Genomic DNA, 20,605 nt, shown 5'->3' on the forward strand with positions numbered 1-20,605 from the left:
AGAAAAAATGTTGTGCGTAGATTTATACGAAAAAATAGAACTAGTCAGTGATTGTTGAAGCTCAAGCCACAGTCATCTCAGCTCAGGTAATAAAACTACAAATACTGTTTAAAATTCAAATGTTTTATCCATAACAGAATACGCACATGTTCCTCGGAGCACAATAAATCGAGTTGATTTCAAAAATTGCATTTTTTCTTTCAATAATTACATTGTTTGCAAGCTGTCCGGATTTTGATTCGTTAGTGTCCGGATTTATAGACATGATTTAATGCAGGTGTCCGGATTTAAGGACAATATTGTTCATTGTTTTATATTATTTTTATGATTAAATCTTCAATTTTATTGAAAATATCATCATTTTCACTAAGTTTTAGCATAAAAGTGTTCATTATGTAAAAATACTTTTAATAATTTTGTTTGAAACCTATTCAAAACGTATTTCAAACGTTTTTGTCGGCTTAAGTGTCCAGGTATTGATGCAGCACGGTATTAAGGCCCAAGTAAAAATGGTGCAAAAGTCAAATCTGAAAAAAGCAGTTTTCTCTTTTTATATAGACAAATCAAAAGAAATAAAAACACACAGCTCTTTTATTTGCCAAATAAAAAGGCTGTGTGTTTCTATTTTCATCAATTTGTTGTTTTAAAAGGAGAAAACTGCTTTTTCAGTTCTGACTTTTGTGTCATTTTCTCTTGCGCCTTATATAACTTTGATTCCAAACAGAACTGGGACGCGTGTTCAAACGCAAACCGAGAATGACTCGCCCGATCGTGTGCACAGTCTGACGGCAAAAGAAAAATGAGCGAACAAGCAGTAATCGGTCTGCTTCTATAGTGCGAAGCAGAACGCAAAAGAAGCGTGGAAAACAGCTTAAACGTGAGTGATTGCGTAAGAAAGGGGTCGACATTTTCCAAATTTTCAATAGTTTATTGTCGATAATCATAGTTTTCTCCATTTTTTATTAAAATGTTGTAAAAAATTCCGACCGATTGGTGGAAAAATATTCAAAATCTATCGATAAAACGGTTGAGTTACCGTTTTGATTCATATTACGGACACTTAAGGCCTCAGTGAAGTATAACCAGCTTGGACCATACAAAATAAATCATTCTGTATGATTTTTTAGCGTTATCGAGCGTCGGAAGCCCTTAACTTTCGGATGGTGGTAAAGAATACGCATCCGCTACTTGAATAATTTTAAATAAATCAAAACGTGTGGCCTTTCATGATTCTTATTCCGGACGCTCCCTCACTTTTGCCTCATATTCCGGACGCTTTGATTCGAATTACGGACAGCTCATGATAATCATTAATGGAACAGTCAAATCATCAATTGAATTCGTTCAACCACTCAAGAGACGTCTAAGGTAGTTGGGCATTATAAATTTGCAATGATATTTATGGAAAAAACCTAATAAAACGAGCCTCGAAAATGAGAACTTTTGGACGGCGAAAATTGAAACATTTCGTGTGAAATGTTTCCCATACAAACGAGAGTGTCCGGAATTTGAAGCTGTCCGTAATATGAATCAAAACGGTATTAGCGTTCAAAAGCTAACATAATTTTGTGACGGTCGCAAAAATTTTAGATTTTCAATTGAACCCAGTATATTTCCGTAAGATGAGTTAACGTCAAAATGCAGATCTATGGAGAGCTTCCTGAGAAATCGATAAGAACATTTTCCCAATTGAATCTTGTTCAATTGTTTATGAAAAGCTTGTTGAATAGTAGGAGAAATGCTTGGAGTAAACTGGAAGAAAATAATGTTACAAGTTTGATAATGTTTTTGTGAAGTCCTAGATATTTCTTGCTGTGAATTTTTTCAAGTGCAATCCCTGAAGAATTTCTGAGAGATTTTCCGAATGATTTGTTGAAGGAAGAATCTCAAAACCAAAGTTGGAAAAACTGTTGGTGCAACTATCTGAAAAATTTGTGAAGAATGAAACAACTATGATGATATTCTAAGCTAACACTTAGAATTTATGTGTAAAAGTATGTAGAGAACTGTCATGGAGGAATTCTTAATTCAGATGCTTTAACGATCTGATGGTACCTCATTTAATTCGGAATTTGACCGGTAGGTGGCACTAGTAGGCATGAAGTTTTACTTTTGTTTTGAAGATATTCCAGGATCCTGACCATTCAGAAGGATGACGTCTTCGGCAAAGTTGTTTAGTAAAGTTATTATTATTTCGAACTAGTTGATTCAAAAATGTTTCAAAATTCAAAATTCAATTCAAAAGATAATGGTCTTCGGCAAAGTAGTTCCAGTAGCTTAAGGGCTATCATTGTTTGAACCATGATATATAATATTTTGCCACCAGGCGGCGCTAGTGAGCATGAAATTTTTGTTTTGCGAATACTGCAGGATCTTGACTTTTTGGACAGTTACCCTTCGGCAAAGTTGTTCAGAAGCTCAGGGACTATCATTATTTTTACAAAATCTCGAACTTTAAGGATTGAACAAAGAAAGAATTTGAGCTACTGAACAACTCTGCCGAAGACGCCATCTTTTCAAGTGATCAGGCTCCTGAGATTTTCGCGAAACAAATGTTTTAAGGCTCACTAGCGCCGCCTGGTGGGAATATTTTAAATCAACTAGTTCAAACAATGATAGTGCCTTGAAGTTACCGAACAACTTTGCCGAAAACGCCTTCTTTCTAAGTGGTCAGAATCCTGAGATTTGCGAAACAAAAGTTTCATGCTCACTAGCGCCGCCTAGTGGCAAATCCCCAATTTTTTTGGCAGATATAATGATAGCGCTTAAGCTACTGAACCAATTTTGCCGAAGACGTCATCTATCTAAGTCGTCAGACTCCTGGGATATTCGCAAAACTAAGGGTGTTGTACAAAGTACAATGCGCGACTATTCGCGTTACAAAAAATTCGCGCGACGACCGAAAGGTTAAAGCAGTTTGATACACATTATTCAAGAAATATTCTGGAGGGATCTGACAGCCTGAAGAAACTTGAAGAAGAAATTTTTTGAATAATAACTAAAAAGGAACTAAGTGAAAACTGGTAAAAGTATGGAAATAAGTTATGAAGAAATCCCCGATACCTGAAAAAATCGTAGAAGAATTACAAAGGGATATTCCTCCTGAGCTCTTTGGAAAATATATTGAAGGATTTTTTACTGGATTCGACAAACAATTAATATTTTCTGTGATGAAAATTCAAACTTACAAGTATCGCTGATGTGCAGCGATATGAGACAAATCACAAACAAATAAAATAAATACAAACTGATGCATACCACGAAATTTGTGAAAACCTTGATTATTACGGACCGGCATTACTTCGGCAATCCAAGAATATGCTAGGCTCTCCCTAGGCCCCCTCCAGGAAAAATCCTAGCTACGTCAATGGTTGTGGGGAAATATGTTCTGTGTTATCCAAACTTATTATTTCCGGATCAATTGTGTCCGGTTCGCGTTTATTCGAAAAAAAAAACGAAAACAAGGTGGTGCGGGTGAAAAAAAAAGAATCGACGCGTCAGTAGTGTTTGATCCGTTGAATCTGTTGCATGCTCCTTTGTGGGCGTGCGACGAATTGGATCGTGTCCGGTACGCCATAGTAACCGCACTATCGGTATCGATCATCCGTGTATATGTTCACGTATTCATTTAAAATTATAGGGGTATTCACTTAATGTCGCGTAATCTATAATTTTGCGTAACTTTAGCTATGAAATTTTTCAAATGAAATATTCCTCATTTGATTCGGTGGAATGTCAAATGGGATAATTATGATCTAGTTGTCCACAGTTCTAGCTACTGCATCGCGCTGTAAACGTCAATAATTTGTGCCAAAGTATGTTTTCCAGCTTGGAATTATGATCAATTTTTTAGGGTTTTTGAGGCTGAATTTGGGCATTCAACTGAGGCAAATGGTTTACGCATCCGCATTTTACTTAAAGAAAACCATGTTTGATGTTTAAGGTTTTCATGTAAGACTGCTTTCACCAGGATCTGAAGTTGATTCCGAATCATGTGATGGAAAGCCTAACTTTCAGTTTATCCCTAAAACGGTTTCAAACCACTGAAGCCAGCTTATTGTTTGTCTTCACCCAACTGTGTAAAGTAGAAAGGTCAAACTATGTCCCGGAGATGAACCAGCCATGGGCCGAAAGTCTCGGTCATTATGTTATTGATAGAAATAACTACTCTGAACAAAATCCACCTTTCCGATGTCGCTGAACTATCGTGAATCAACTCGGGCAAGATCGAGGTATTTAGTTTTGCCACGAGGTCACATTAGTTCCAGGTCGAAATAAAGCTCTCATTGGACTTTGAATTTGTAACCGTTTTGTAGGATGATGTTCTGGTTCCTAATGCAGACTTGTATTGCATCCGATTTTTCCGTATCCGTTCTAAGAAAACAAATCATTTACGTTTGTCAGATTACCAAAGCGTTCTTGGATTGATAAACCGGTGAATTTGACAGTCCGAAATGTTTCATTTGCAGTTTTTCGCAATGCATGAAATATTTAGTTAATCATTTAAGCATGACTTACGCACTGTTTTACGCTGTTAAGTGAATACCCCTTATATCTATATCGTTCACCAAAACGAATCCTTTCCCATATCCAAACTCCCAGTGTTATCTTGTGGAAGTGCAGAGGACTCCTCAGCTTCTTTTAAGCAAGTAACACGTCAACATTTCCCACCCATTCCCAAATTGACCTGCATTCGGACGCAGCCGGCGCCGGTATTGTTTGTTATAATAATGAGCGCACCAGTACTTACACATTGAAGATGTTACTGATCCTGGGTAGCATCTGTTGGTTCCCTGTGTAAGTACAGCTGTTCTTGCAATAACGGAGTAGCAACTGCGGGCGGTCAATCATGCTCATGCTCATGCTCAAATCATTTTGGTTCAGAATATCTTCAAGATATATGTGTGATCATCAAAACGTGAAAATCGACATTTTTTTAAATCAAACAAAAGGTGCTCTTTGCAAAACTGGTTTATTAAAATAGTCCCCATATAAATATATCCCTAACATCTGTTCCCTTACAAGATTCTATGGTAAAAATAAAAAAATATCTAAAAAGAAGTTAAGTTCTATTGCTAGTCTTTTTTATAATTAAATTAGACACAGTGTTTATGGTGTAATTAATGTACCTTAAATGGTTATTGACAACTCCTCCATAGGTTTCCTCTAAAGCCAATAATTCTAGAGCTTGAATTTTTCAAATAAATTTCTTGTAAAGGCTTGTAAGACCCTGTTAGAACTTACTGTTGAGCCAAATTTGTTGCGTCGTCTATTTAAATACCGTACCGAAAACATGTGTTAAATTTAATACAAATCAAGAATTATTGAACACAATTTCCGATAACTCAACTCATTCCGCATGTAATTCGCTTATTGAGAGATTTTAATTTCCAGAAAGAAATGATCCTTGACTGGGCTGGGAATCAAACCTTCAGTAGATTCCTTCAGCATGACTTTACGTTGCCACAAGCCTAAGAAAAACTTTTGAAATCATGCACGATTAAAAATTACAATTTTTTAAATCCGACCCTGCATCAAATCGAGCAGGGTTTGATTCGCAAATTCAATTTCAATACGCGCGTTTGTTCTGGGTTCGCTGCTCTTCCGCGCCGCCACCGAGTCGCTGAGGAAAGTACACCTTCCCTCATCCGATCCAGAGACAGGGATGGAGCCCGCGAGAAGTACTTCTCCTCTGGGCAAAGGAAACCAACCAAAGAGCGGAGCTCTGTATTATTTCCTTTGCGAAATAATCCCACTGTCAATCAGCATTTTCCTTCCAACTGTTTCTTAATCACAAAAATCCAATCCAATTTGGGTCAGCTCACTCCAGCCGTATACTTATAATACATGAGTATAACAACATACAGTGTTGGACAATATATTTGCAACTTTATTATTTTGTAAGATTGTTCAAATGCAACAATGTTTGATAAAAGATAATTATTTGACAAATTTTCTAAATTGTAGACTAAGACGAGATAAACAAGTGTTTCGTGTAGGTTTTTCATATTTTCAGATTAATTGTTCAAAGTTACTCGTCAAATGTTTCACTTAAATCATAATTACGTCAAGTGATGTAAATAACTAAGATCAAGGCTACTTAAATCGAAAAATGTGTATGGAAAATCGGAAAAGTCGCAAATTTATTGTCCAATACTATACAAAATCAACCAAACGCGGAACGTTGAGTCGGGATACCGTGATGGCTCCGGAATTGGGGGAGGTTTGATTTTTCTAGGCTGATTCAATCCGATAGGCATCACCAATGCCCGGGAGGAGTGATATTGCATACATACAGGGGGAGGGAAGGAGCATAATGCAGCTTTCAAACTGAAGACTGGGTGGCAGGTTTCCTCACTCAACAACAACGGTGCGAAGATATATAAATCTCTTGATGTCCGCAATTGAACTTCCTCACATGCCTAGATGCGCGTGCGTTCTCCTTTTCCAATCAAGTGTGTATGTATGGTTGTGAGCAGTGAATCGAATTGCATTTACTTCTTGAATTGCCATCATCGGGTACCGATTCGGTCGATGGATGGTGTCACACTTCATCACTCATCGAACTAGCTGAGTTGTGAAGTGTGACATGGTAGAACTTTCAATCACGAGTGGTGGAAGCCATTAGCTTTGTTTGGTTGTGTTGAGTTTAGAAGACGTTTGACAAAGTGAAAAGATGCTGTGACATTATCAAAATATGTTCCTGGTCGATTCCATGCCAAATAATGTCTAATTCATGATACAGTGAATTTTAAAATTTATGGTAACTTCTGCGACTATTTACAAAAGCCATGCTGAAGACATCTGGGTTTGATTCCCGGTTGGTCCATGATCTCTGCATAGTGAAAAATTTCATGAAATTGGTGAAAATAAAATGAAAAAATTCATAAAACATACAATTGGTGGTTCGTCACGGTCGGTGCTACTTGGTCTAGCTCTCGAAGGTGGAGCTAGCCTACTCCAGCGGAGAGTTCCCGACGTAGGAATATCTACCGAAACCGTTAACGTTACGTTCAATGGTGGCCCGACGACTTAAGCCAGGGACTCGCTACGGACTACTAAGAATAGTTCTCGACGGTGGATGTATCCTACTCCGACGACGATTTCACCGACGGCGGAAGATCTCCCGAACCGATGCTATCCAAGCCGCGGTCGGTCCTGCGATTCCGCTGGTAGGAAACTTCCGGTTCATGAGCGCCCCGACGACCCTGACTACGCGATCTATTCAGCTAGTCCCAGACGGTGGACCTAAGTCACTCCGAAGCTGGCCGGGCAGATGCCGAGATCAGTCCTGCGATTCCGTTGGAGAGAAGTTTCCGGTTCACAGGCTCTCCGACGACCTTTCGCCGGTGCTATTTCGCGATCTACTCAGCATGTCCCCGGCGGAGGACCTAGGCCACTTCAACGCGGTGTTGGTCGGTTAAGTGTCAGAGACGGTCCTGCAATTCCGGTTGGACGATGACTTCCGATTTGCAAGCGTCTCGACAACTTATTTCCTATAATACGCTACGCCCGCTCTACTCGGTCAAGTCCTTTGCAGAAGATCTAGTCTAATCCGGTCGCACCCGTTGGTCTTCTTTATGTGCTCCCTTCAACAGACCAACTTGTCGAGTGCCGAGGTCGGTCCAACGAATCCAGTAGGAGGTAACTCCCGGTTCATCGGTGCCCTAAACACTCAGAGCCATGTGTTGTCCGCTGCGTTAAGAATGGTTAAAGTAGTCGCTTCTTGCTGCTGCATTGTAACGTTCATTTTTATTGTAAGCTACATTTGAGCAAATTTAAGCACAATTCACACTTAAGTCATTCACTGCACACACCCTTTGCGATAAATTTGACGTTTGTCAGAAGTAATGACACTGCAATAGAAACAAAAGTGCTTCCGTGGATAAAAACGTTCATCGGCGATAGAAGCTGCAGTACCATCAGTAGTATCAGTAATATCCGGGCACATCCGTTTCAGCTCAGGAAAACGGTCCGCCGCGGTGCGAATAACAGCGTTTCGATGAATTCGCGATGGCTGCTTCGCCGATCTGAATCGAAAGACGTTCCGCGGAATACGCTTGTCGTGAGCTGATAAGACGCCATTGCATCGGAGGGAGTGTCAAGGCACATGGGACTTGGTCCATGCGAAGGACTACTCAGGATCAAGTCGGCCTGCATCGTGAGATCAAGCTAATGCAGCCTGACTTCTGCTTCCAACAGGAAACTACCAGACTGCGGACGGAATCAAAGCCGCAAAGTGTTTACCATAGACATCGGCCATCAGTTGCACTAGGTCTTCCCTCAGGTGTTTTTTTTTTCTTTTTTCCTTTTTCTTGGTGTCATTACGGAGAGACAAGAAAACGCCGGAAGTAGGGCCGCCGAAAGCAGCGGTGCGTAGCAATCGCGGCCAAGCGACCAACTGGGAAAGGACCTCAAGTACGGCGAATGGCTGAAAACGCTTGGCAGGTATCACCGTTATCAAAGGAAGACCGTGATTAGCTTCAAAAGCATGATGGGGTTGAGACGGAAGATTCTTTCTGTCTAGACGAGGAGAGAAAAAGCATAGAGCCAGGACTAGGACAGGCAAAGAAGTGTAGAGATGGTCAGTTTTGTGGTCCAATAGCATGATTCGGGATAGCGCTGATATCACCACCACGGCCTTCTCACATGCATAATCGACATGGCTGTTGAAGCTCAACAGATCATCGATCATCCCCGAGGAGGAAAGAATAACTCGACAATAACTTATGCATACCATATTTTGGTATCATACCACAATTAGGTATTGTTCAGTTATTAATACCTTATTTTAGTATTATAATGGTATTTGAAAAAAGGTTAAAAATACTTCATTTTGGTATTCGTTAGCTATTGAGGACTGCTGGAGGTATTGAACTATTATTGAAAAATTTCACCATCAAGTATTATTTAGGTATTACAATACCTCATCTAATTATCAGCTTGGTATTTGTAGAACATGCAGAAGGTATTATTTGAGGTATTTTACCTCTTATGCAGGGCTCATTCATACCTCATTCAGGTTGTAAGTATTGGGTATGGAATACCTCAATTTGGTATTCAGTAGTTATTTTCTTCTGCTCGGGTCACTCTCATGTGTCTAACTTCTCGCTTTGAGGCGATGGTACACTGTCGAAATGCGATTCGCGCATGCTGCACTGAATTTCACTTGCTTATTATCACTACTTCGATTTAGTTATGAGCTATCACAAGCTTCTTCCCTCGCTTCCTTCTTCCACGGGCTCAGTAGCAAGTATTACTACATCCTTCAGTGATTCACCGATGACTGTTAGCACTACATCATCCGCGAAGCCGACGACCTTAACAACCCGGGGGAAGCTCAGCTTCAACATTCCGTCATACATAGCGTTCCAGAAAGTCGAGCTAAAAAATATAACCCTGTGGGACGCCCGCCGTGATTGTGGTACACATTTTCCCTGTATCTATTTCGTAGATCAGTGTACGATTCTGAAAGTAGCTCCTCAAAATCTTACAAAGAAACTCGGGGACCTACAATCTGTGCAGCGATTGGGCAATCGCAGCCCAACTGGCACTGATGAAGGCATTTTTTATGTCTACTCCGCAGTGCCGATTACCTCTCTTATTTTTGCTTCCACGCCGTCTCCATAGCTTCCATGACCGTTTGGATGGCATCAACGGTGGATCTACGTTTCCGAAAGCCGTACTGCATGTCGTAAAAGCCGTTTTCTTCCTCCGTGTATTTCGTAAGCCTTTTTAGTATTACTCACTCCAACACTTTGTCAACTGTGTCCAGTAGACATATCGGTCTATATGCTGAAAAATCTCCAGGATGCTGGCCTGGTTTCGGCAGCAGCACCAGCTTTTGTCGTTTTCAAATGTAGGGGAAGTTACCCTCCTCGATACATTTTTGCAGTGCGATCCTGAACATATACGGGTTTTCTTGGATTGCTGCTTTCAGAGCTACGTTGGGGATACCGTCTGGTCCCGGAGCCTTCCTGGTTTTTGAAGCTTTCGCTACCGCGATCAGCTCATCGTTCGTTACCTGAGCTTCTTCTTCATCGTCATCCTGAGCTCCGTACGGCGGTGTGGACGGCCAGCTCGTCGGTTCGTGCCACGGGAATAGCGCTTCAATGATGGTCTTCATCTTCTCCGGACGCCTATCGGGTGGTACAGCTGGGCCCCTCACCATTGCAGCTCTGTAGGCATCACCCCACGGGTTTGAATTGACGTTGCTCCGATATAATAGCCACATCGCACTTGAGCTCCGCTATAGATTGTCTCAGCAAGTGTCACAGTGGTTGAGGTTAATTTGAATTACCTCGTCTGTGGTTTGGTAGCAGTCGCCTTTATGATGGCCGGGCATCGTAAGCCTCCTGTAACGTGGTTGTTGCTCTTTCCGTTAGCGCAGATCATACACTTTGGAGGCTTCCGGCAGGATTGTGCCTTGCGGCCTCTGTCAGACCCCTTGCAGAATCTAACAAGATGACCATACTCGTGGCATCTATAGCATGCTTCCGGTTTCTGAGAAACACTCAGTGGACATACCTTCTCGCTTGCCTTGACTATAAGCGCCTCGCCTCTCTTTCGGCCCTTCAAAAGCTCTTATTTTTTGGACCAGCTCTTTGTTTTTGTCCTTCGATTTTTTCCCTTGACGATTACCCATGGGGTATTGTTGCCTTCCTTGGTAGTTGCTGCGTTTGCTGTGTCTGACTCGTTGACGCGAGCGCCATTGTGTTTCTTGGAACCACTCGGTCTTGCATTTCCTGGTGATGCTCTTGGCCTCTGATTGGCATCGCCGAGTGTTGAGTCGGCGCTTGCCTTATTTTTAAGGCAGTCTTGGCCGCCAACAACTCCATCTTAGTCGCACATTGCTTCAGTGCACATTGCTTCTTTTATCGACGAACTCGTGCAATTCGTCCATCAGTTTTTTAGCTGCTACAACTCTTGGTAGTTTAGTACCTTCGACCATGCACTGACCTGAGCCTGTTGCTGCTGCTGAAGCTGTTGCTACTGCTCTCGAAGCTGCTGCTGCTGTTGAAGCTGCTGCTGAACTTCCTGATCGCGCTGCTGCTGCCTTGTTGTGATCTTACCGAGCCAAATTTGGCAAAAGCGTTCGCCGCGCTTTCTTCGATTTCAATTAAACTCTCTTCATTCTTCAGGGTCCCCCCTTCTGGGCCGCTACCATTTCCCGCCGTACGTAGTCGCCTTTCATAATCCCACGGTTATCTTTGCAAGCAGGGAGGCCATGCAAGGTTTGACACGATCCCTTATGAGAATCGTGTTCAGAGCCGGATTAGCGTGGATCGGGGCTTGGCAATCCGAGCCTAGTACTCATCACTTAAGGTGAAGATGAATCGAAGGCAAACCTCAAATTTTCAAGAACACAAATCTAGAGAACCAATTATCCGTTTAAGCTGAAAACTCAATCGATTGGTCACTAGCTGGTCATGGCCGGCGACAAATCGGAGTTTAGAAAAGACAAGACCAACTAACAACGTTTCATACAGCAATTTCTGGACGACGTCTTGCACGAGGCATCAAAAGCGAACCGTATCTTAGTCGTCGTACTGGACTTTTTGAAGACGGCATGGTGCGGGATGTTACAGTATGCTTGTTCGTCGTCCACCATGAAGCGATGGTGCGCTACCAAGGCCTCGGTAGCAGGATCACGGTAGAAACGGTATTAAAAAGACGACGGTCTACGGTTTCCTAGGAATTATGGAGGAGAACAAAGGATTTAAACTACTTAAATTTGAATTACGAGGCGAGCTGACATAATAAAATTCGACTTTCAAAAAGTGAAACTTCATTTTTTATTTCTTATTAAAATTATTTCATATTCTGAATATTCTTTGAAAGATCATTTGTTCATAATATCACAATTTAAATTATCTGTACGCTATGTAGATATATATTACTATTTCTGTGTTTTAACCAACCGAAGTTGGTTCGGGAGGTACTCGCTTATCAAGTAGTCCACCGAGATATCCGCCAAGCTTTCAATCTCCGCTTTTCCATTGTTTTCCTGCAGCATCTTCAGCTCCCGTTCCAGCTCGCACCCGGGTTGGCCAATGTACGGCCGTCGAAGAAGCTCTCTGATACGACTTTCGTCCCTAGGTGTCAGCGGAAGCAGCTTCAAATCCAGTAGAACCGTGTGTGAAGGCCTGAGTCCCAACCACTGGATCGATGGAACGGCCAAATGAGACGATTGATGGGAGAGGGCCTTGAAAGAGGAATATGATCAGTTGTGTTTGTTGCTATGAGTACCTCAGCAGGATGAGTACCAGCGAACCGAACTTGTAGACACAGTAGATTTCAATTCCAAAAGGATCTGCGTCTACCAGAGCATACATTGGAATACGGTGCTCGTCCCTAATCTTCTTCAACAGTAACCGCGTTGCAACATCTGGGTAACCCTTACTCTACAGAAAATTGAGAATGTGTTAAACTTCGTTCATCTGTTCTTCATCCCGAATGAATACCGTGACTACGATGATCTTTTTGGACAGCCTTGTTAGAATGCCATCATCCAGCAGCCTCCTAAATACGGTATCCTTCTCGACGATCAGAACAAGATCGGCATCAAGTTCGATCGACAAAAGCCCGTTTACATCTGTTGGAATTTGAGTTCCGAAGGAGTTGAAACAATCGATTGTCTCTTCGAGCTTAGATTGGAACTTAACTGGCCCAGCAATAAGCCCTTTGGACGAGCAGAACACATTCAGCTCCCAGAGATCGGACTTCAGTAGAAAGCATACGTCTCGAAGACACTCATCGACGCATCGTTGGTTGATAGTTATTTGAGGATCGCGATAGTACAGTTCTCGCTTGGTACAACTGGACCCGCTTGCAAGCATTCTGAAGATTTCCGACAGGAGAAATACTATCAACACAAATCTAGGTTTACTATGCTTGTGGTGGTAATTTATGGTCTTCATAGATTCCTCCGGAGTCGATTGCCTGGTCAGACTGAAGCGAAATAAAGCATAGTTTTTCAAGTGGTACACGCAATTATTCTACCATCTAATACATACATATCGTTCTCCATGGCACACATGTCCCACGTGGCACGTGTTTTGACCAACAGAACCAGTTTGCTACCCTCCAGCTCCGATTGTGACAGACGTTGAAAAATGGCTCCAATCGTTGACATGATCTCTTTCTGTCGCACCGGAATGTCATCGAATGAACAAAATGCACCCATTTCCAACTGCGGAATGATGGAATTCTTTTTGGCGCTTGGAAAGCGACAAATCGTTTCTTGGGACTCGACGTTTAGGGTCGGCCTTGAACGATCTTGGGGCGTGAGACTATCAGATTGTGATGGGAGCCATGCTCCAAAATTGAGTTCTGATGGAAGCGATTGTTTTTGTGTGTTTTCTGTCGTTGCACAGATCTCTTGGATTTCATAAGTGCCCGCATTTGAGCAGTCCAGTTTTGTTGTTGTAATAGGATCCGTATTTTCGACGCTACGGAAGGAATTTTGAGTCAAAGTACCACTGCATTCAGAAGCTTCTGAACATTTCTGCAGACAATCATTCGTAAGCTGTTCTTCGTTTTCTAGCACGATTTGCAATTCATTAGTAGGAGAAGATTTTGTTAGGGTGATGGATTTTTCATTTTCCATTCTTTTAGAAGTTTCTGGAATTTTCGAATGTACAAGTTTACTGTCTTGAATTTCGTTTCTGTGTTCCAATTCACCTTTAGTTGGTTTTTCATGATCAAGAATTTCCTCGCATTCTAAAATTCCGATTCTATTGTTCTGTTTCAAACTATTCTTCAAATCCACGTATTGCCTAGACTTGTTTTCAGACTTATGTAACTTCTTCTCATTACAATCCTTCACTTCCGCATTCAAGGACAATTTATTGTCTGAATACAAATGTCTTACTCTGTTACAAGTCATCAGTTCGCTCCAATAATCAACATCTTCGTCAGGTGGCAAATTCGATTCAATGGAAACATCATGCATTGATAATGTATTTCCAGCATCAATCGGCATCGATATTCGAGACGATACTGACACAAATCCTGAATCTTTGTGCTCTTCGTTATCGCTCTCTTCGGACGAGTGCTCGGAAAACAGAGCTTTTTCTGAACTTGTTTCGAAGAAGTCATCATCGTTAACATCCATAGATTCGGAAGAACTTTCCGGGGTAGACGAGCGGAAGAATTCGTCAGCTTTGAAGGGCGACTCATCACCAAAGGGTGATATCGAGCGCGAACAACTCGAACCATCGGAAGAATCAAAGAAAGACCGTGCAGGCGAGCTCGAAGACGATGAGCTTTCGAAGAAGGAATCATCGAGGTTGGAAGTCTTGGATGTTACGAAAAGAGAAAGAAATATTAGGGATCAGAGGGTGATACAATGTGCAAATGACAGACGAGATTTTTGTGGGAAGCAATACTTACGTGGTCGTTCATGTTGTAGTGCTGCCCATGCTGGCCGTTATAGTGTGGGACTGAGAGTGATACGTCAAGATTCGACTCGTTACGCTGTAAGTGAAACAAAAAAAGCAAACATCAATAAGGCCTATTGGAATCAATTTGTTAGTTTAATTTATCGCAGTGATCGCAGAGGTGAAGAAGCATTGATACACATTAAAGTTGATCATTTATGTGAGAAACCACAAAAGTTTATCAGATATTGCTTCTGTAAACTCAGTTCGGTACTCGGTTAGCACAGTGTAGTTATCATAGATCGTATTGCAAAAAAATATAATTCCCAGGTTGGTTATCTTATCTCACTAACCTTTCCATGACAATCGTGAAGATGCAAAGTTTTTGTCGGTCTTTAGTAAAAATGTTGATTTACTAACATTCCTTCCATTCTCCAATGATTGTTAGAAGGCGGCCGGCATCGTTCTTGATTTTTCAATTTGAGATTTTCAACTCTGAACAATAAAAATGCGCGGCTTCGTGCCTGTAACCTGTAACCAGGTCTATAGAGAGCCACCGGAAGAATGAATGGTTTATACAGGGCGTATTTTGTTTCCATTTGCAAGTTGCGGGATCTAAGCCGTGGTTCGTAAAAGCCCTATTTGCAGCCACTATTCGTCTTTGCACTTCGCGAAAAACGTCATTGACACATGTCACAAGTGTCCCAAGATTAACCAAATACATACAAAATACGTAGAGCTTTTTCCTCCGTGCATTGAGCAAACTAACTCTGATTGTGGAAGAGCAAATATACATGGATTACTTAATTTGAAAATGTACATGGATTGCTCAGAAATTAAATTAACATGCTTTATTTCTCCCTTTTCTCTCTACATTGTCTAGGCTTAGACTCATCTCATTCCCAATGATTCTCTCTAGCTATTTCTATGTGTGTGCGGCTCTTCTGCTGCTATGGCGGCATCCACAAATTACGTAACGCTCTAGGGGGAGGGGGGGCCCCTACCCTAAGCGTTACGGCTCATACAAAAGTTTGAAATTTTTCATTCAAAAAGCGTTACGGAACGGAAGGGGAAAGACAATTTTAGCGGTACGTATTAATTGGACGCCGCCTATACCGCTACACGGAAATAACGGTTTACCTAATTCTTGAGTTGGCTTTACCCAAAATTAAGTACATCGATTATTCTCTCAACCCAAAATCTCTCGGTATTCTCTCTCTTCCCCACCAATGTTGTCAAAAGTAGAGAGAGCTGCACCTACTCAATGGGGGTAGCTTGGCCCAATAAGCCTAGTTTAGGTAAATGCATTATTCTCAAGCTTGAGTTGAATGAAATCAATTTTGCGATGAATCAAACCAAATTTAAGTAAATTTTTCTTATGGCTTCAAAGGCATAGAACCTAATGAAGACCTTGGAAATTTAGTCAAATTGGAGTTATTGGGCTCAACTACGGTTTTGCGTTGATACCACTCAGATTTGAGTAGATCAGTGTTGCCGTGTAGAGCCGTCGAATATGGGCTATGACGCAATGTCCTATAGAACAGGTCTGGTTCTGTGTATGTGTTTGCTTGTACTAAATATATGCAAACAATATGCAAATAAAACGATCAGGTGATGGTGACGACAAGCCTGCCAAAAATGTTCTTCGCAGCTTGCCAAACATGACGTCACCTTCGGCAACTTCGTGAACTTTCGGCACAACTACCACTTCGAAACTGAAGTTTTTACAAGTACTAATTTGATCACTACACTTTTTTATATTTATAGAAGGGATTATTAGAGCATGTTTAAGAAAACACTACTAGTAAGACGAGCAAATACCCATAAACTCTAATATGTTACTTATCATGACAGATAACACAAATCGTTTGCGACTTACAGACTACTTCTGTGTCAAGTATTCGACTTGAAGACGACATCGCATGGATCTATTATTTATACTAGAAAAGTGTGTAGGTATGAGAGGGTATGTAAAAGAATGGAACTTGACTACATTTTTGAAACAGGACAATTATTTAAACGGTAACACAAGACAAACAATACAACAACTCATTGACAATAGAACACAAGAACAATACAGACGTTCACTTACTACTCTGACACAAGAACAACCAACACTCAAACGTATAGCCGTAAACTTCAACGATGAAACAAAAAAGCTACATCCAAACCTACGAAGGTTTGGTTTTAAGTTAATTTTTACAAGTGGAGACAATAAACTCCAAACTCTCCAAGTTTCAACAAAAGACCCAATTGATAGTTTATGTAAATCAGGCGTTTACAAAATTACATGAGACCACTGTTACAAAATTTACAAACATACACGTTTTAAAGAACACGTATCCGAAGTTATTAAGGCACACAAATACTCAGAAATGAGACTTGTACACCATTTCAAATCAAAAGTAGCAGAACATAGTTACAATGAACAGCATTCCCTAAACACAACAAAAATATTGAACTCTTACGACATATTCCAAATCCTTGGAAGCTACGTCATAAAGCATAGAAATTTTCAAACTAAACAACAATAAATTACTAAACAAAGATCAAGGAAATGAATAATCTTCCCGGCCAAAGTCGGATAACTGGATGATATCAAATTGATAACAACTTTTATTATCGCTGTTATCATTTTGATGTTATGTTATCAATGATAACCGAATGATAACAAAATATGTTATCATTGAATCCGTGACAGACATGTTTGACAACATGTTGATAACAAAATATGTTATCATACATGTTTCCTATCGCATCTTTATTTCATTTCATTTATTTAGTTAACATCTGAACAGATAACACTGAATTAACAATTTCACGCCACAATACTCGGTTCGTGGCCGCATCTCTCCATTCTCGGTTCTGCCCCACGCTCGCCAAATCGATACGCATTTGATCCGCCCACCTAGCTCGCTGCGCTCCACGCCTTCTTGTACCGACCGGATCCGAAGCGAACACCATCTTTGCAGGGTTGCTGTCCGGCATTCTTGCAACATGCCCTGCCCATCGTATCCTTCCAGCTTTGGCCACCTTCTGGATATTGGGTTTGCCGTAGAGTTGGGCTAGCTCGTGGTTCATCCTTCGGCACCACACACCGTTTTCCTGCACACCGCCAAAGATCGTCCTAAGCACCCGACGTTCGAAGTGCTTGCAAGTCCTCCTCGAGCATTGTCCACGTTTCATGCCCGTGGACGACTACCGGCCTTATAAGCGATTTGTACATGGTACATTTGGTGCGGGTGTGGATCTTTTTTGACCAGCGTGGAGGCCATAGTAGCCTCCGTATTTTATGGTCAACGTTATTGTCAGCCGGCAGCAAGGATCCAAGGAAGACATACTCGTAGAACACCTCGAACGTATCCCCGTCTATCGTAACACTGTTACCTAGGTTAGCCCTGTTGCGCTCGGCCCCACCAGCTAGCGTGTACTTTGTCTTGGTCGCATTCAACACTAGTCCAGCTTTTGCTGCATTGTATACAGATCTGCAACCTTTTCAAATGTTCGGCTGACTATGTTCATATCATCCGCGAAGCAAACAAATTGACTGAATCTCGCAAAAATCGTACCCCGGTTGATGAGCCCGGCTCTCCGCATAACACCTTCTAGCGCAATATTGAACAACAGGTATGAAATTCCATCATCTTGTCGTAGTCCCCGGCGGGGTGCAAACAAACTGGAATGTTTGCCTGTACCCTTCACACAATTTTGCACACCTTACATAGTGGCTCTTATCAGTTATTGTGAGCTTCCTGGGAAAGCTGTTCTCGTCAATGATTTTCCATAGCTCTACGCGATCGATGCTATCGTATGCCGCCTCGAAATTAATGAAAAGGTGATGCGTTGGGACCTGATATTCACGACATTTTTGGGGGATTTGCTGTACAGTAAAGATCTGGTCCGTTGTCGATCGGACATCAACGAAGCCGGCTTTATCCTTACTCCTGCACATCTCTGCTCGCGGCACGAAGCCGTGGCGGGATGCGATGAGCATTTGATAAAACCTACGTGTTTCTTGAGACCGGCACAGCTGTTTCATCCCCTTGCACTCCGTCTCTTCCAGGCGGCGTTTTTTCTCCCGAAAGAAGCGGGTCTGCTGTTACCGTTTCCGTCTATAACGTTCCACTTTTTTTTATGGGTCCCTTGCTGCAGCATGACCGCCCACGCTGTATTCTTCTCCTCCAGAATCTGCCTACATTCCTCGTCGAACCAAACGTTCCGTCGACTCCGTCCCACGTACCCGACGTTGCTCTCAGCTGCATTGTTGATAGCTACTTTCACAGTTCTCCAGCAGTGCTCAAGAGGGGCTTCATCCAGCTCATCCTCTTCCGGTAATGCAGCCTCGAGGTGCTGGGCGTACGCATTGGCGTTGCATAAGCCGCTCTAGGTCATACCGAGCGGCCGTCGGTACCATGCATAGTTAACGACCTCTATTCCCTTTACGTCGCTGTGGGCTTCGCCAATTGTCCTGCTTCGTATTCTCTCGTTGATTATTCGTTGCTTGATTTTTTTACGGCTGGCTTGCAGGGCCTGATACCAACCTAGATGGCCAGTAGATGTTCGGAGGACACTAGTGCGCAGTTTAGCTTAGAATCCTTCCTGGCACTCGGACAATGATCAGCCACCCCTGACATGGAGAACAGGCGCTGTTGTGTGCCGCTACTAACATAGAGTACAGACGCTCCAGATTTGCAGAAGCAAATCCCCCCCCCCCCCCTTTCCTGTCAGCATACGATCAAAGTTCCCACCGGGGTTGGTTATCCGACCTTCCTCAAGGTTACTCATACCCCGGCCAGTACCACGAGGAGGTAGGGATTGCTGGGCAAAAGGCTAAGGATCACACTGTTTTCGTAAAAATACGGAGTGGTACGGTATGATAGTCGATAAGCGATGCAACATTTCGATTCGGTTTTGGATGTCGCACCACCCCGGAGTAGTCGGATCTTTGAGTCGTTAAATCTAAGACGGGCGTCGAATCAGTTCACCTTAGTGCTCATAGTCTCTGAGTACTAGCTGCGATGGTACGCTTTTGGGAAGTTACTATGTACTTCGTCATCAAGAGCTGGAGAACGTATGATCCTCAACGAGAGCACGTAGTATAATCTCAATAGATGGGCCCGCGAATCGTCGGGAAAACCAATAGACGAGTAGTACGCATTTACACCTCGCCGAGATCGGTATGTTAAGTCATCAGTGTGAGCATTTATGAAAATGTAGAGTGTTATTGTAATAAAATATCTCATTAGTAGTGTAAGAAATTACGAATAATTCAAATTAAACGTAAAGTAGAAATACTCCGAACCATCAAATTGGCCAGCTAACCATCCTCTCGACACTGGAGTCGATTGATGAAAAAGTGATGTAATTCCGCTTCTCGCCATAAGTTCTACACACACAAAGGGGTTTATTTTATTTCTGCAGGTACGCGAGGTGACAATGGTACGCTACGCCCAGCCATTTACCATGCCACTTACTAGTGTTGAAATTTACCATGCCACTTACTAGTGTTGAAATTTTCATATAAAGTTCCAACCTATGCATTTTTACCAAAATGGCTGAAAACCTTCGTGATCTCTAATTTGGTCATAAGATTGTATGGCATGGGTAATGGAATTCCAAACCTTTTTGATATTGTATTTGCACGCATACGGTTTTATAATTTATATTTTGGCACAGAAAACTCCTAGTTAATAACTGTGGAAGTGCTCCTAACAACACTACAGAAAGCAGGCTCTGTTCCAGTCGGAACGTAACCTCAGAAAGAAGAAGAAGAATCCTTCCGAGAAATCTGCTGAGATTCTTCCAGGAATTTCTCCACCAGTTCCTTAAGTAATTTTTCTAGGTTTATACGATGCAATCAATCATTGTTTCATTTGTGATTTCTTCAGGGATTTCTATAGGCGTTTCATTATAAAATCATTCAGGAATTGTTCCTGCAGTTCTCTCGAAGTATTTCTCAATAACACTACGGAACACATTTTTGTCTCAAGAATCAAAATATCATTATATACTTTATTTAGGCATGCTTAATTCATTGCAGTTTTCAAAATTATCATAGCACGTCTAGTTTTTGACTATGTCAGTGAACTTGCATTTCACAGCTTGTACGGCAATTTATTTGATAAATTTACCACATGATTCAAACTTCATGTGTTAAACAACACTTATCAACAAGTTTATAATGTTTTCAACGATCAAAAGTAAATTTATGGTGGGAAAAGTAT

At 41.7% G+C, this 20,605-nt stretch overlaps 1 protein-coding gene across 5 annotated transcripts in view; it reads right to left on the bottom strand.

Moving 5' to 3' along the window:
- Nucleotides 1-20,605, bottom strand: part of LOC5578497 (TOX high mobility group box family member 3) — a 321,793-nt gene that overhangs the window by 160,661 nt on the left and 140,527 nt on the right. For 2 of the 5 annotated variants that reach the window (XM_021848611.1, XM_021848604.1), the window contains 5 exons: nt 14,395-14,478; nt 13,017-14,299; nt 12,465-12,951; nt 12,267-12,404; nt 11,852-12,205 (listed from right to left, as the gene is read on the bottom strand). In XM_021848611.1, coding sequence (XP_021704303.1) covers nt 11,900-12,205; nt 12,267-12,404; nt 12,465-12,951; nt 13,017-14,299; nt 14,395-14,478 — 2,298 coding nt within the window. In that variant the 3' untranslated portion in view covers nt 11,852-11,899. Of the gene's footprint in view, nt 1-11,851; nt 12,206-12,266; nt 12,405-12,464; nt 12,952-13,016; nt 14,300-14,394; nt 14,479-20,605 lie in introns of those variants that run through there. The other 3 variants (XM_021848623.1, XM_021848614.1, XM_021848597.1) reach the window with 2 other exon arrangements.

This window comes from Aedes aegypti, chromosome 1, assembly GCF_002204515.2.
Source record: "Aedes aegypti strain LVP_AGWG chromosome 1, AaegL5.0 Primary Assembly, whole genome shotgun sequence".
NCBI lineage: Eukaryota > Metazoa > Arthropoda > Insecta > Diptera > Culicidae > Aedes > Aedes aegypti.